General features: G+C 40.7%; 1 protein-coding gene across 2 annotated transcripts in view; it reads left to right on the forward strand.

Moving 5' to 3' along the window:
* Nucleotides 1-8,105, forward strand: part of LOC126279108 (long-chain fatty acid transport protein 1-like) — a 322,787-nt gene extending 314,682 nt beyond the window's left edge. The window contains exon 12 of one of the 2 annotated variants that reach the window (XR_007550783.1): nucleotides 7,835-7,921. Coding sequence is in view for 1 of the 2 variants with exons in the window: in XM_049979589.1 (XP_049835546.1) it covers nucleotides 7,835-7,986 (152 nt within the window). In the remaining variant the exon portion in view is untranslated. Of the gene's footprint in view, nucleotides 1-7,834 lie in introns of both variants that reach the window. The other variant, XM_049979589.1, reaches the window with a different exon arrangement.
* Nucleotides 8,106-15,894: the final 7,789 nt, after the last annotated feature.

The following is a 15,894-nucleotide window of genomic DNA, read 5'->3' on the forward strand; positions in this document are numbered from 1 at the left end:
TTGAAAATTGTTGTTTGACTTCTCGATTAGAGATACAAAATACATGTTTCACTGTTTTCAGAAATTGAGCCCCTAAGGGGGTGAAATAGGTTCAGACTGATTCACTGAATCATCATCGCCCAGCCTAGCCAAGGGCAGAAACTTGAAGTTTGGAAAGGATGTGAACCTTATACTGTAGGCATCATTTAAGAATAAATTGTCTGAAATCCCACTCCTAAGGGGATGAAATAGAGGATGATAGGCTTTTTGAAAGTATGTAGCTATTAAGGAAATTTTGAAGCTAGTGAACTATGAAAACTGGTATTTGGTTTCTCAGTCAGAAAATAAAAAGTATGTGTTTAACCCTTTTTGATAATTTAACCACAAAGAGGGTAAAATAATGGGTGAAAGTCTTTTGAAAATAAATAATTATTGAAGACTTACTAAAGGATTTTTAAGGCAACCTCTATGACAACTAGTATTTGACTTCTCAGTTAGAAATAAATAATAATAATAATAATAATAACAAAAATACATGTTTCAGTGTTTCTGGAAATTCATCATCTAAGGGGGTGCAATAGGCGAAAGTTTTCTTCAGAAATATTTCATTACAGTAAAAAATTTTTACAGCTCCGTTTATGAAAACTGGTATTTCACTTCTTGGTAATGTATAAAGAAATATTTGTTAGGGACTGAAAGTGGCTATGGAAATTTTTCCACAAGAAGACAAAAGGCATGATTAACAAAAATTTCGGAATCCTGCTACTAGAATCACTTTTTGGTCAGAAGTATATTCACAAAAGGCCATGCTTATAGGGCCTTAATTAGTGTGAAAAGCTTAGAATGTGTTGCAGTTTGTGAACAAATTAAAAAATTTGATTAAATAAAAACAAAAAAGAATCTTTCCAGGCCATACAGTATATGTGAGCAAAGCAGTGGGTGCTAAGCTACTTTAATAGACAAAAAAATCTTCTCACCAAGCAACGGCAGGAGAAAACACATATAAAAGTTAAGGAAATGGGCAAGCTTTCAGAGCCAGTGGCTCCATCATCTGGTGGAAGGGTTGGAGGGGAAGGAAGAGGGATGTAGGTAAAGGACTGGCTAGATTTAAGAAATGGGTAGAATTCAGAAAAGTTGTCAAGAACATCCAGTCAGGATAGACTTACCAGACAGGATGATAAAGAAAGACTGATTGTTGGAGACAGCATTGGAGGAGATTTGAAAACCTTAGAGCTTAAAGGTGGGAGATAGCGTAATAATCAAAACAGAAATTGATGCAGAAAGCTAAGTGCATTATATGTCGTAGACCTGAGGTGGGAAGGTGTGTGTGTGTGGGGGGGGGGGGGGGATAGACAAGTTAGAAAATTGAAGATATAGAATAACTAAAAGGGAGCAAAGACAGGAATAGTTACAGAAAGAAAAGGTTGAGGCTGAAGAAATTAATGTAAATTAAGGCCATGTGTGTGGCGAGAACCATGTGCATATTGTTTAACACCAGTTCCCACTCACATAGCTCTGAAAAACTGGTGTCTTTGGGAATAATCCAGATGGCACGTGTGGTGAAACAGGCATAGAGGTCATGTTGTAGAACATTCTGTGGAACTGGATATTGTGTGTTGCCAGTCTGCACCCTCTATCTACACTCATACAACCTAACTGATAACTTGGTGGTACTCATACCAATGTAGAAGCTTAAACAGTGATTAAATAACAGTGGTACACGACATGTATATTTTTACAGTTGGTCTTCCCTAAGATGGTGTATGTTTTGCCAGTTACAGGGCTGGTAGAAGTGGTGGTAGGAGGGTGCATTGCACAAATCTTACAGCATGTACGGTCATAGGTGTAGGAGCCATACAGTAGACAAATGGGTGCAGAAGGAGCATAGTGTCTGACCAGGATATTGTGGAGATTGGGGGAGGGAGATGACAAAAAGCTATTCTAAGTGTGGTGGGCAAAATGTGAGAATGGACCTCATTTCAGGGCATGATTTTAGAAAATCATAACCTTGTACTTCACCATTTTCACCTTGTCCTCCCTTCACTGGATGTAATTACCCCACCATCCTAGTTCAAAATATTGGAAAAAATTCCCATTACTTTTTGATCACACCTCGTATAATCGTGATGATGCCAGAGTGATTCATTAACACTGTCTAGGAATACATGCACCATAATAACTGTTCACTGCTCTATGACATACATAAACATGGTTAAAAGTTCAGTACATAATATGATGACAATGGCAGGGGAGCAAAATTGACATAGTTGTTGACAATTCTGATAGTATTTCTGCGTGGTACACTTTGCATACGTTTTCACCATTACTGCTAATGTAGTCCATGCTCCCATGAATTCACAGCCTGACACTCTGCTCCTAGCTCATGTTCAGCTGTTTATAGTCTCACCCTTTGGGGGTAATGCATCACTTCAAGGTTTTTGTCATTTGAAAGAGAATGCCACATTAATTAATGATGCAAAAGAGAGAAATTACAAAGGTCACCAGCTCAGATTTCTAGAACCATTTACTTTATGTATGCAATGTTTTGTACCCTTATGTTTTACAGAATCACAGGGCACTACTTTTTGATTTTGTAGTGATACCACAACTTTATGTTAACAAAAATTCCCTGGCTTCCAAGATAGCTTCCATTTATAATTTATTTAACAAAACTTGAAACTTTGGATGTTTCCTTCAAAAATCAAAATATGGGAAATCTATCAGAACAAAATTTTGAAGTTTTATAAGGTTTAAACATTGTTGGTGTCTTGAAATCACATATTAATTAATTAATAACTTTGGTATGTCTTCAAATCCTTATATCTTTCAAATTAATTAACTTTATGTGAAAACATTTACACCACAATGTTCCTGGTTGGAGACAGTATATCTGTAATAATAAGAGTATGAAATCCTTTACCAAATATAAATGTTTATAAATTCTTGTACACTTATGGTGCAGTCGTGATTCTATATTTGTGCTAATGAAGTAATGACAGGTGTCTGTAGCATGTTAAATGGTTGGATTAAACATGCTTCATTTCAAGCTTGCATGCTCCCCATTACACACAGCTCCTGGGACTGACAGCTTGTCTGTGAAGAAGCTACCTCACTCTGATCCATGATTCCCACACAGTCCTCTGAATATGGCAAATAGAAGTTTGTATATAATATTTAGCCACATGCTTCTCAAATTTTGGATACAGGCAGTGAGGTATGCTACCCTAATCCAGATCTCATACCATTGGTTACAAAATTGAAAACAACAAATAAAAGCTGTATCATTACCAAAAAAGACATAACCATGCAGCATTTGCCTTACGTGGTAGAGGGAAACCAGTATAAACCAACATGGCATGCTGAGAATTAGAACCTTTTGCTCAGTGTATAGGAACAATAAATATTTTATGAAACAATCCAAAGTCAGATTACGTTTGCAAATATCTGAAAATCTTAAACAGATATGTTAAAAAATTACTAAAATATTAAGTTACTATGTGTTCTTCACAGTTTATGTAATTGAATAATTCAGACCTTTTAATTATTTAAGCTCCTTCCATTTCCAATAGAGAAAATATATATCAGAAAGACAGACAGAATTAAATGATTGGAAGGAGTGTACACTAGTATGCCCATATTTTTGTAGCTGCTTGGAGTGATTTTTATGTGTTATTAGGTAAGTAGGACAGAAATAATGTAACAAATGAGTGTTAGAATACATATTTTTACAAACTTTAAATCTTAAATGAAACAATAGTTTAGAGTAAGCAGTCTATGAAAAGAAAGACCTCCAGAAGGAAAATGTGTGATGACACTTCATGTTAGCTTCTTGGAACCTTTGAATTGTCTGTTGCTTATGTAAAGGTTTGCAATTTGTATACGCTATTTGTACATAATTTTTCCTGCATGTTGAGCAATGTGTCTACATGTAAATATATTTTCCTATGTAAAAATATATCTAAAAACAAAGATGATGTGACTTACCAAACAAAAGCGCTGGCAAGTCGATAGACACACAAACAAACACAAACATACACACAAAATTCGAGCTTTCGCAACCGGCGGTTGCTTCGTCAGGAAAGAGGGAAGGAGAGGGAAAGATGAAAGGTTGTGGATTTAAAGGGAGGGGGTAAGGAGTCATTCCAATCCCGGGAGCGGAAAGCCTTACCTTAGGGGGAAAAAGGGATACACAGACACAAGCAGACATTTGTAAAGGCAAAGAGTTTGGGCAGAGATGTCAGTCGAGGCGGAAGTACAGAGGCAAAGAAGTTGTTGAAAGACAGGTGAGGTATGAGCAGCGGCAACTTGAAATTAGCGGAGGTTGAGGCCTGGTGGATAACGGGAAGAGAGGATATATTGAAGGGCAAGTTCCCATCTCCGGAATTCTGACAGGTTGGTGTTAGTGGGAAGTATCCAGATAACTCGGACAATGTAACACTGTGCTAAGATGTGCTGGCCGTGCACCAAGGCATGTTTAGCCACAGGGTGATCCTCATTACCAACAAACACTGTCTGCCTGTGTCCATTCATGCGAATGGACAGTTTGTTGCTGGTCATTCCCACATAGAAAACTTCACAGTGTATGCAGGTCAGTTGGTAAATCACGTCGGTGCTTTCACACGTGGCTCTGCCTTTGATCGTGTACACCTTCCGGGTTACAGGACTGGAGTAGGTGGTGTTGGGAGGGTGCATGGGTCAGGTTTTACACCGGGGGCGGTTACAAGGGTAGGAGCCAGAGGGTAGGGAAGGTGGTTTGGGAATTTCATAGGGATGCACCAAGAGGTTATGAAGGTTAGGTGGACGGCGGAAAGAGACTCTTGGTGGAGTGGGGAGGATTTCATGAAGGATGGATCTCATTTCAGGGCAGGATTTTAGGAAGTCGTATCCCTGCTGGAGATCCACATTCAGAGTCTGATCCAGTCCCGAAAAGTATCCTGTCACAAGTGGGGCACTTTTGTGGTTCTTCTCTGGGAGGTTCTGGGTTTGAGGGGATGAGGAAGTGGCTCTGGTTATTTGCTGCTGTATCTGGTCAGGAGGTTAGTTGCGGGATGCGAAAGCTGTTTTCAGGTTGTTGGTGTAATGGTTCAAGGATTCCGGACTGGAGCAGATTCGTTTGCCATGAAGACCTAGGCTGTAGGGAAGGGACCGTTTGATGTGGAATGGGTGGCAGCTGTCATAATGGAGGTACTGTTGCTTGTTGGTGGGTTTGACGTGGACGGACGTGTGAAGCTGGCCATTGGACAGATGGAGGTGGACGTCAAGGAAAGTGGCATGGGTTTTGGAGTAGGACCAGGTGAATCTGATGGAACCAAAGGAGTTGAGGTTGGAGAGGAAATTCTGGAGTTCTTCTGTGAGTACAGATTGAACACACCCGTCAACTCCTATCCTTAATAAAAGTCCTCAATCTTTCCTCTCCCACATCCACACTGGCTGTTCAGAGCATCCTTCTACAGGCCAACTGCAAATTAGAACAGCATGCCACCCTCCACCTCAAAAAACTATCCAATCTCCTGGTTTCCCAACTCCGGAAAGGCAACTCACTCACCCTTCACAACCTTTCCAGCAAACCTCAACCTCCTCTCATTGCACACAAACCCAGTCTCTCCCATCTACTCAATCTCCCACTTCCAGCTCCACTCCCTCCAAAACCTCAAAATTCCATTCACATGAATGGACACAGGCAGACAGTGTTTGTTGGTAATGAGGATCACCCTGTGGCTAAACATGCCTTGGTGCACGGCCAGCACATCTTGGCACAGTGTTACACCATCCGAGTTATCTGGATACTTCCCACTAACACCAATCTGTCAGAACTCCGGAGATGGGAACTTGCCTTTCAGTATATCCTCTCCTCTCGATATCCGCCAGGCCTCAACCTCCACTAATTTCAAGTTGCCGCCGCTCATACCTCACCCGTCTTTCAACAACTTCTTTGCCTCTGTACTTCCGCCTCGACTGACATCTCTGCCCAAACTCTTTGCCTTTACAAATGTCTGCTTGTGTCTGTGTATGTGCGGTTGGATATGTGTGTGTGTGCGAGTGTATGCCTATCCCTTTTTCCCCCTAAGGTAAGTCTTTCCGCTCCCGGGATTGGAATGACTCCTTACCCTCTCCCTTAAAACCCACATCCTTTCATCTTTCCCTCTCCTTCCCTCTTTCCTGACGAAGCAACCGCCGGTTGCGAAAGCTCGAATTTTGTGTGTATGTTTGTGTTTGTTTGTGTGTCTATTGACCTGCCAGCACTTTTGTTTGGTAAGTCACATCATCTTCGTTTTTAGATATATTTTTCCCACGTGGAATGTTTCCCTCTATTATATTCCTATGTAAAAATTTTAACAAATCCTCTGTTATTTCATAAATGAACCAGTCTTGGTGGCAAAATATTGATTATTTAGTAATGTGTTTCACTCGTCTGGGGCTTATTTGCAGAATACTACGTAATGTGATCCATCAAAAGGGTGAAACACATTATTAAATAATCATTATTTTGCAACTAAAACTGTTTTCTTCTTGAAATAAATTACAATGGTCACTGTACCAGGCAGCCAATGAAGTGGAAAACGTTTTATAATTCTCTGCTAAGATTCTTTGTTGCATGCATTCTATATAAATAAATATTTCAAAAGCATGGCAGAGGTCAGCTACTTGGTTCCAAATTATGTGTCTCACACTGTGGCTTCTATTGTGTAATGTTTGGCAACTTCTTTTTGATTTCAAATTGCTTATGACTAAATTTCTGGAGATTATGTAGCCCTTCTGCTCTAAGTGGCAATTACAGTTCTGCACCTTAGACGTACATCTAATTTCCATAAGACAATATCTGTAATAGCCCCACGCTGATTCATTTTTTGAAGAAGGGAGGTAGTCCTGTTCCTACCCATGCCTAATTTGGACATGCACCCATTCAAAACTACCTTTTTGGCCAAGGGCTGTTGCAGGAAATCTACAAATGAAGAACTGCGTGGGCACTACAAATATAGTCTTAAAGCAAAATTGCAGAAATTAAACTTATGCTAATTTACCATTTAAGTACAACAGTGTATATTAACTGAACCTTTGCTTACACAAAAAGCCATTGTTATTGGTCTGTAATCATTGTTTCACACATCTTTGTATAAATATGATCGAAACCAGTAGTTGTACAGAAAAATGTGTCAATTTACAGACAAAACAGTGGTGATGGAGGCAGTATTGGAAAGCAGTCCTTGCTCCAACCAGCAAATTAAAAGCAGGTCTGATATACCTGTGCCTTTTGCACCCTGGGATACAACAAATACCCCAGTATGTCACTAATAATATAAAAACTGTCCAAAATTTCATGCAGGCGTGGATCCACGGCTTTACCATGATCCTGTCTTGTCTGTCACTATTTGGTCTTCATTGTGACACAGGTTCTTAATGTAGCAAATAAGCAGAGGAAAATGGCTGAACTGTCAAGGAATGTGGTTCTTACTTTCCAAGGAATGAGCAAGTTGAGTACCAGTACTGATACATCGGCATAAAATGAAATGTTGTCTCTATATTGTATTACCTGCCATCTCTCTCTGTCTTTTGTTCTCTTTGTTGCCTTATAATCACTATGCATGCATGATACTGTGCTTTTTCTTGCTTTCTACAATATGCTCTGTCATGCTGGGCAATGAGAATGATGTTCTAAGAAACTGGAAACTGTTAAAATTTAAGGTCTAAGAAATTTTTTACAAGGAAAGGAAGTGCTAATTCTGATACTTCTTCCCCAAACACTGATTTCTTTTCACTGTTGTCTTTGCCATGAACAGTAAATGAGTTAAAATCTTTAGACAACTATAAATCTCTACTCTGCACCATGTGACTCTACTGTGTATTTTTCTTTCAGGAACATATAAACTGAAGAAACGTGAACTGCAAGTAGAGGGATATAATCCAAGCACAGTTAAGGACAGAATGTACTTCCTGGATAAGGGTGCCTATGTGCCTTTAAATGAAGAGCTCTACAGTAGAATTGTTAATGGTGGGGTACGATTATGAAGTCTTACTGTACAAAGTCTATGTAACATTCAGTTTAAAATTGGTTCATTTTCAATTTGTTTCAAAGTTACAAAGCCCGCAGGATGTATTTTGTAAATACAGACATTAAAAACTTAAAATATTTTTATTTGATATGTATGGATGGATATGTGTGTGTGTGTGTGTGTGTGTGTGTGTGTGTGTGTGTGTGAGTGCGAGTATATACCTATCCTTTTTTCTCCCTAAGGTAAGTCTTTCCGCTCCCGGGACTGGAATGTCTCCTTACCCTCTCCCTTAAAACCCACATCCTTTCGTCTTTCCCTCTCCTTCCCTCTTTCCTGAAGAAGCAACCGTTGGTTGCGAAAGCTACAAATTTTGTGTGTGTGTGTTATTTTATTGTGCCTGTCTACCGGCGCTTTCCCGCTTGGTAAGTCTTGGATTCTTTGTTTTTAATATATATATATATATATTACATTAACCCAAAGAAGAATGATTTATTTAATGTGCTCATTTCTCTTTTCATGTTGTTGTGGGTATAGTAGATAATTCCTCAGGATACAGCTCAATGACAAAATTAAGTTATTTTGATATTGAAAGATATTGTTTCTCTAGCAATTTCCTTTAATTGGTTATTATAAGTAGTAGTATTAATGGTATAAATGTGCCTATCTGCGACTCAGCATCTCCACTATATGGTGAGTTGCCGCTTTTTTTTCAATATTGTTACATCCCATCCTGGATTTTCCATTGTTTGATTAAGTAGTAGTGTTCATACATAAATCTTTCCTTTGCATGTACTTTGAAAACATTATGTCAACATTGGTTGCTTGCTTTCTACAGAGACTTATTGAAAATTTTACAATACCACAAGGAAGTGTAAAATGGCAAAATAAGGCTACATCTAACATAAATAAATTGGGAAATTCAAAGCAAGCATTGTTTTTCACACATTCAAAACTACAACTGTTCCTTTCAAAAGCTACCAGTGAAGTGTAAGGAGCACAAGCAATAAAGTATCAGAAGTGCAAGACCTTTGTTACGACAAGGAAATGGAACGACACCAGTGCTTCAACTGGCCTGGCAGTGCACTTTGACCACTAGAGACATGGCGTGAAAAATCCATATATTTAATTTTAAGTACATTATTTAGATAACAGTTTTTTTTATTTATTCATCATGGGTAGGCTTCGTAGTCTAGTAGTAAAGAACATGCCTGGAAACTGAAAAGCTTTTGTGACCTTGCAAAGTAATAAATTTTAAAATCTTAATCAAAAACCAAAATTAACTTTTTGTAGTTGGGGTTCATAGTCGTGTAAACTTCTGTAAATAACAATGTGGTCTCCTTATGACTGAAAAATTATTCATTTGTAAAACCCGATACTGCAATTTCAATCGTGATTATTATAAAGTGGAAATCATCTGACATGAGATAACTCAGAAGCTGGTTTCACCTCATTGTGTTCCTGATACTACTACGCATTTGTATTGCACCCTTTGAATAGCACTGTAAGTATTATGCATTCATAATGTAGGGTGCAGTAAATAATTCCTTTAGTTTCTCACACTGTGTTCTGTTGATTCACATGTATTTTTTTACTGCTTATTAAACTGTGTGAACTGCTCAGTTTAATTGGATGTATGAGCATAATCCAAAAAGTAAGATATCGAAAGTGCTGGGGCGCAGGGAAACTATTTGCTTCGCTGATGGTCACGCTGTTTCTTTTCCTTGCCTCCCTCCATTCTCTACAGAAACCACCATACATCTGCTGGAGCTTTATGGCTTGGCTTGGTAGCCAATTGTAATGGAGCTCCCATTAGCCACTACCGCCAGGTGCGTAGTTTGCTCATTTATTTGGTTTTTGAGTGCAGAAGGCGTTAAACCAATCGACACTGATTGACAGTTGGTGGAAGTGTGTGGAGAGTCATGTGGCTGTCAAAAATATCCACAAGTGATTTAGAGAGTTTGCAGGTGGTCGTACTGAAATTCATGCTGAGGAAAAAAGTGGGAAATTGCCAATTCCCAAAGATACAATTGCAAAGGCTGAACAAATCGTGCTTCAAGATCAACAGATCACTCTCAGTGAGCTCTACAATGTTGTTCCTCCAGTTTCTCAAAGACCTTTAACTGGACTTTGACTGAAGTGTTGAAATTTCATAAGGTGTACAGAAGATGGGTCGCAAGAGCCACAAATAGCAATGTGTTGAAACTACAAGCCAATTTCTTCAATGCTGTGTAGATGAAAAGGATAAGGACAACCTTTTTGATTCTACAGCCATGGGTGATGAAACCTAGGATTTTCACTTCACAAATGAGACCGAATAACAGTCACATGAATGGTGGCATTCCAATTCACCCAAGCCACAAAAATTCAAAAGAACAGTCTGCCAATAAAGTCATGGCAACTGTGTTTTGGGACTGAAAGGGGATATTGTTAGCCAACTTCATGCATGGAACAACAATAAATGCCAACAGGCATAGTCAGACATTTAAAAAATCCAGATGGGCGATTCAGAACTGAAGAAGAGGAAGCTTGAGCAAGGGCATAAGCCTTCTCCACGACAATGCTCGCCCCCACATCATTATCAAACTGTAGATCTTCTGCAACAATTTGCATGGGACATCATCACCCATCCACCCTATAGTCTGGACTTAGTGCCCAGTGAATATCATGTGTTTCCCCAAGTTGTAGGAATGCTCATCTGGAAGGCACTTCAGTGACGATGAAGCGTGAAAGATGGGGTCCAACGCTTCTTCAGCAGCATGGAGGGGGGCTGGTATGACATGGACGTACAAAAACTGCTAGAGTGTTTACAAAAATACATCATTCGAAATGGCAATTATGAGGAGAAATAGAAAAATGTTCAAGCTTCAAAACTAAGTAAATAAATGTTTCTAAAAACAAAGATGATGTGACTTACCAAACGAAAGTGCTGGCAGGTTGATAGACACACAAACATACACACAGAATTCAAGCTTTTGCAACCAATGGTTGGAAAGAAAGAAGGAAAGAAAGAAAGAAGGAAAGAAAGAAGGAGAGGGAAAGACGAAAGGATGTGGGTTTTAAGGGAGAGGGTAAGGAGTCATTCCAATCCCGGGAGCGGAAAGACTTACCTTAGGGGGAAAAAAGGACAGGTATACACTCGCGCACACACACACACACACACACACATATCCATCTGCACATACACAGACACAAGCAGACATTTGTAAAGGCAAAGAGTTTGGGCAGAGATGTCAGTCAAGGTGGATGTAATTGTTTCATCATCCCCATCCTCACATCTGTGTTTGCAAAAAAGGATGAGGATCAAATTGGATGTGAAGCAGTCTCCTCTGTTTCTTTGTTATTCAAACTTCCAACTACGTATCCTCATCTTTTTCTGCTTCCACCCATGTTGCATTAGTAATGGTTATTCCTTTTCATTGTCATTGATAGTAAATTATCCAGTCCTAAGAATAGTAAAATGGCTAAGTAGGAAGAATTCAGATTTTGTCAGAAAGACAGTTTAGGAACCACTGCTGAGCGAGAAGCCTGTGAAATATTTGTCTGACACGCTGGAAGCTGCTATGCAAAGCTTGTTCTGCTAACTAGGAGCAAATCCTGGAGCATCACAAGGTTTGCAGTAAGCACAGCCGTCTGACCCTTGGACGGCATAGGCACCAGCACAAGGGGAACACTTACAGAAGACGTTGAGAAATATAGTGTGCAAGCAGCAAGAAGTGATGCATTAGCCTCATTACGACCACGAATGAAACAGCCTTCATGGAACGTTAGAGAAGCATGGTGTTGAGTGCAACCACCCCTTTTAAATAGGTGACCCGCCAACTGGAGGGGAAGCGCAGTTGGGTGGATGTCAGGGACGCTATCTCTGAGTCTGTTGGAATCAGGAGCCGAACTTGTCATGATCTGTATCAGAAAGTACTTAGTAAACCTCACTCGCCTCCCCACAGCAGTCGGGATGTTAAAGTTTCATACTTATGATACTTGTTCATAGTAACGTGTATATAGTTAAGGAATGTGCCTGGGGGTACTTCCAGGGAAATAAGTACTTCTCTACAAGTAGATGACTTGCATCCTCTAACTGACCAGATTCCCACTGAGTTGCACACTCTCCACTAGTCAATAGTGTACTTTTCAGCCGAGGTCGGGGGCTACAGTAGGCGGCCCATGAACAGTGCCTCATCGGAACCACCAACTGGGGTAAGTTCCTCTGTCTCGTGCACCAATTGTCGGTTCTACTCCCTCTCAGGACATGACAGTGACAGGGGACATAAAAAGTTTGGTGCCATGTGTGGCATGACTAGTTAATTGATTGATAATAGAGGCAATTGAGAGTGGAGGGATAGGTAGAATGGGAGTGCCACAACACTCTATCGCAGTATCGATATGGATGTCAGCGAGTGTCCTTGGTGCTCAGCTCTGAGGGTAACCGCAACATGCCATCACTGAACCACAACATGCCATTGCTGAACCACAAGGGCATTGCAGCATGCCAACACAGCTCAAAGGGGGCACCACAATACGCCATCACTGAACCACAGGAGCGTCGCAGCATGTCAGCACAGCTCCGAGAGTGTGCCACAGCACGCCGACGCTGGGGCTTTGCTTCACACCAGCACCACCACATGAGCGTGAGCAGGTGGCTCACCACAGCAGAGGGCAACGTGAACACCGAGTCCACCTCGCCAACCACACTCATCAAGGTTAGTGACAATGGAAGACGACAATAATCCTGATAGCACAATCAGTAGGGAAGTGAAAGATAAAAAAGCTCTTGATACTGCTTCAGGAACCAAGAGGCATTGGGTGTACCTGAGTTACAGTGAAGCAGCTAAATTAGTTCCGAGAAAATCTGATGAAAATAGGGACCAATTATCCAAATTTGTAGGCAACTATAATAATGCCTCTAGTTAAATAAAACTTAATGCTAGGACAATATTCTTAAAATGTGTCATTGGATAGATAATGGGCTCTCCCCGCAGTTAACTCTTGGTAAGAGAGCACATAGAAACTTGGTCCGAAGTGAGGGCTGTGTTATTAGAGAATTATAAGAATAAACGTGCTATTGATTTCTTTGCATGTCAAATGTTTAATAGTCAGGAATGGGAAGAGGAAAGCATGGTTCAGTGGGGTTCTCGCATGGACACAATGCAATTCCATTTCAGGAAGATAGCAAAATGAGTAATGAAGGATGAGGAAATGGTAGGCAGTAATACCTTAATTGGGAAACTAGGCGGGGCAGTCTTTGTTCAAGGATTATATGATGACAAGATAAAGACGGTAATAAGGGTTCAAGGGGAGAAATTGACTCTTTTGGAGGCCATTGATTTAGCGGTGTCAGAAGAAAGCACAATTCTGTCTGACAAGGTGAAGCGACGGGTGGTAGGCACATCCCAGTTAGAATGAAAAGTAGCTGCTAAGCGTTTCAATTGTGGCAGGACTGGGCATATATCATGAGACTGTAGACCAAAGTGTACTGTTGGTAAGGCAGATACAGTAAAAGAAGCTCCCCACAGATCTGACCATGTTAGGCTGCCAATTAAAGAGACAGATGTCAAATAATTAAGGGAAACTGGTTGCAATCCCATTGTCCTCTGCCGGTACGATGTTCACAGTATAATCTAACTGGGCACTCTGCACCGTGCCTCGAGGCAAAGCCTGTGACATGCTTCACATGTCACTGGTTCGGACATTTCGCCTGGGTGCGCCAGGAGAGTAAGTGGGCAAATATACAGAGAAGGAACGAGTAGGGAAATACGAAATGGGCATAATGCAGCAGTACCACTACACTGAATCAGAATAGTATGAACTGCTGACTGCACCAGAAAGAATCATTGTATGTGTCTGGAAAGAATGATTGTGTGCGTTTGGAAAGTAGGGATGTGAATGGAACGGAACAAAGCTATTAATTGATAGCTGTGCTCATGTGAATCTCATTGAGGCGAGTGTCTTGGAAAAGCACATACAGTGGCACACCAGAAAGGCAGTAACTATAAAAATGTATTGCGAACAAAGAAATCCAAACAGAAGGGCAAGTATACATACGACTCCAGACCAAGACCGGGGCCGAATGGACCTATTAATTCCAAGCAGTAGATGCTCTAGATGCTCAAATTGATTTACCGTTTGATGGACTGTTGGGACAAGAATTTCTGGAAAGGAACAAGGTCATACTAAATTATATGTGCTGTGAAATGTGGATACATGGAGAACGAATCGCATTAAGGAAAGCCAGGGAAGATGTGATTATAGTTTAAATTACAGTGCAAATTAATAGAAATTGGGGGCCGAACAACCAAAGTCTTCAGTTGTAACAAAGACGAGTTGTAATGAAAGAACTATGGTGTCTCGCAAAGGAAAGGAAAATCACAGGAGACGCACAGAACCCAAAGCAATAGCAGTGCAGTTGCCCACAGATAACTATGTGCCACCAGCCTGGGTTAAGGGCAAGTAAGTGAGTCTTGTTACTGAGCAAACACAGAAGTTACTATCACCTGCCATCTCGTGTGAGCCAAGAATAGGGAGCTGCTAACAGGCTGTGCATTCCAGAAGCAAGAAGAAATTATCCAAACAGGGGCAGAGAACTAATGGGCCATGAAGTGACTGGAATCAACCTGAAATAGTTATTGGAGCACAGAAAGAAAAGATTCTAAAAGTTCGGGTGATACACTGACTAGGCTCAGAGGTAATAATTCCAAGACAAGAAATTAGACCAGGAGCCTATATACTAGAAGCACTAGTAACAGTCAGGGACAGGATGTGTATCACAAGTATAATGAGCACCAGAGAACAGGATGTACCGTTTCCCACACCTGAAGTGTTTGCGGAGAAAGTTCCGTCTCCGAGCAGTTATCAAGTTTGACACATCTTGCCCAAATGAAAAGAGAAAGCAAGATCATGGCAGAGTTTGCTAAAAGAAAATAAGCACACCATGCATTTGAATAGCGAAGAACGAGGGGCAATAGATGAGTTATGTGCCACTTATAATGATGTATTCCACTTAACAAGACGACGCGCTCATGCACACCACACGGGTAACGCACAAGATCCCACTAATCCCAGAAGCGGAAGGAACCATAATAAATCAGAGGCCCTACAGGATAACACCGGTGCAGCAGGGCACCTTACAAACCGAAATAGAGGGGATGTTAGCCAAGTGTGTAATATCGCCCAGCACCAGTGCTTGGAATTTTCCTCTCATCATTTTACCAAAAAAACTAGATGCAAGCGGCAAACAGAAATGGCAAGTAGTGGCAGACTATAGGAAACTAAATGATATATCAATAAATATGGTACATGCAATGGCCAGAATAGATGAGATACTCTACAGCCTAGAAAAGGCGAAGTACTTCTCCATGCTACACCCTGCCAAGGGATTCTATCAAGTACTGATAGACGAAAAAGACCGGGAGAAGACTGCATTCAGTACACCAACAGGCCATTATGAATATAACAAGATGGTGATGGGCCTGAAGACGGCTCCATCTGTGTTTCAGTGACTGATGAACACAGTGCTGATGGATGTACAAAGAAACTAGGTATTCATATATTTTGATGCCATCGTAGTAGTGGGCACATCGCTAGGAGAGCAGGATGCTCACCTGGAAGAAGTGCTCAGTAATATGCGAATGGGAAACGTGAAGTTACAAGTAGATAAATGTGAGTTCCTCTGCAGGGAAGTGACATTCCTAGGACACATGCTAACTGAGGAAGGGTTAAAACCTGATCCCACCAAGGTGGAGGCAACAGAAAAATATCTGCAACCAAAGACAGTGACTGAATTAAAAAGGTTTTTAGGGATGATAGGACATTTCCGGTGTTTCATATTTCTGGTGTTTCATGAGCAATTTCAGTATAATTGCTAAACCTTTGCACAAGCTACTAATGAAAGGGGTTCCCTATGAACGGGGTGGAGCGCAAGGGAAGTGTT

The sequence above is a fragment of the Schistocerca gregaria genome, chromosome 6 (genome assembly GCF_023897955.1).
Source record: "Schistocerca gregaria isolate iqSchGreg1 chromosome 6, iqSchGreg1.2, whole genome shotgun sequence".
NCBI classification, from domain to species: Eukaryota; Metazoa; Arthropoda; class Insecta; order Orthoptera; family Acrididae; genus Schistocerca; species Schistocerca gregaria.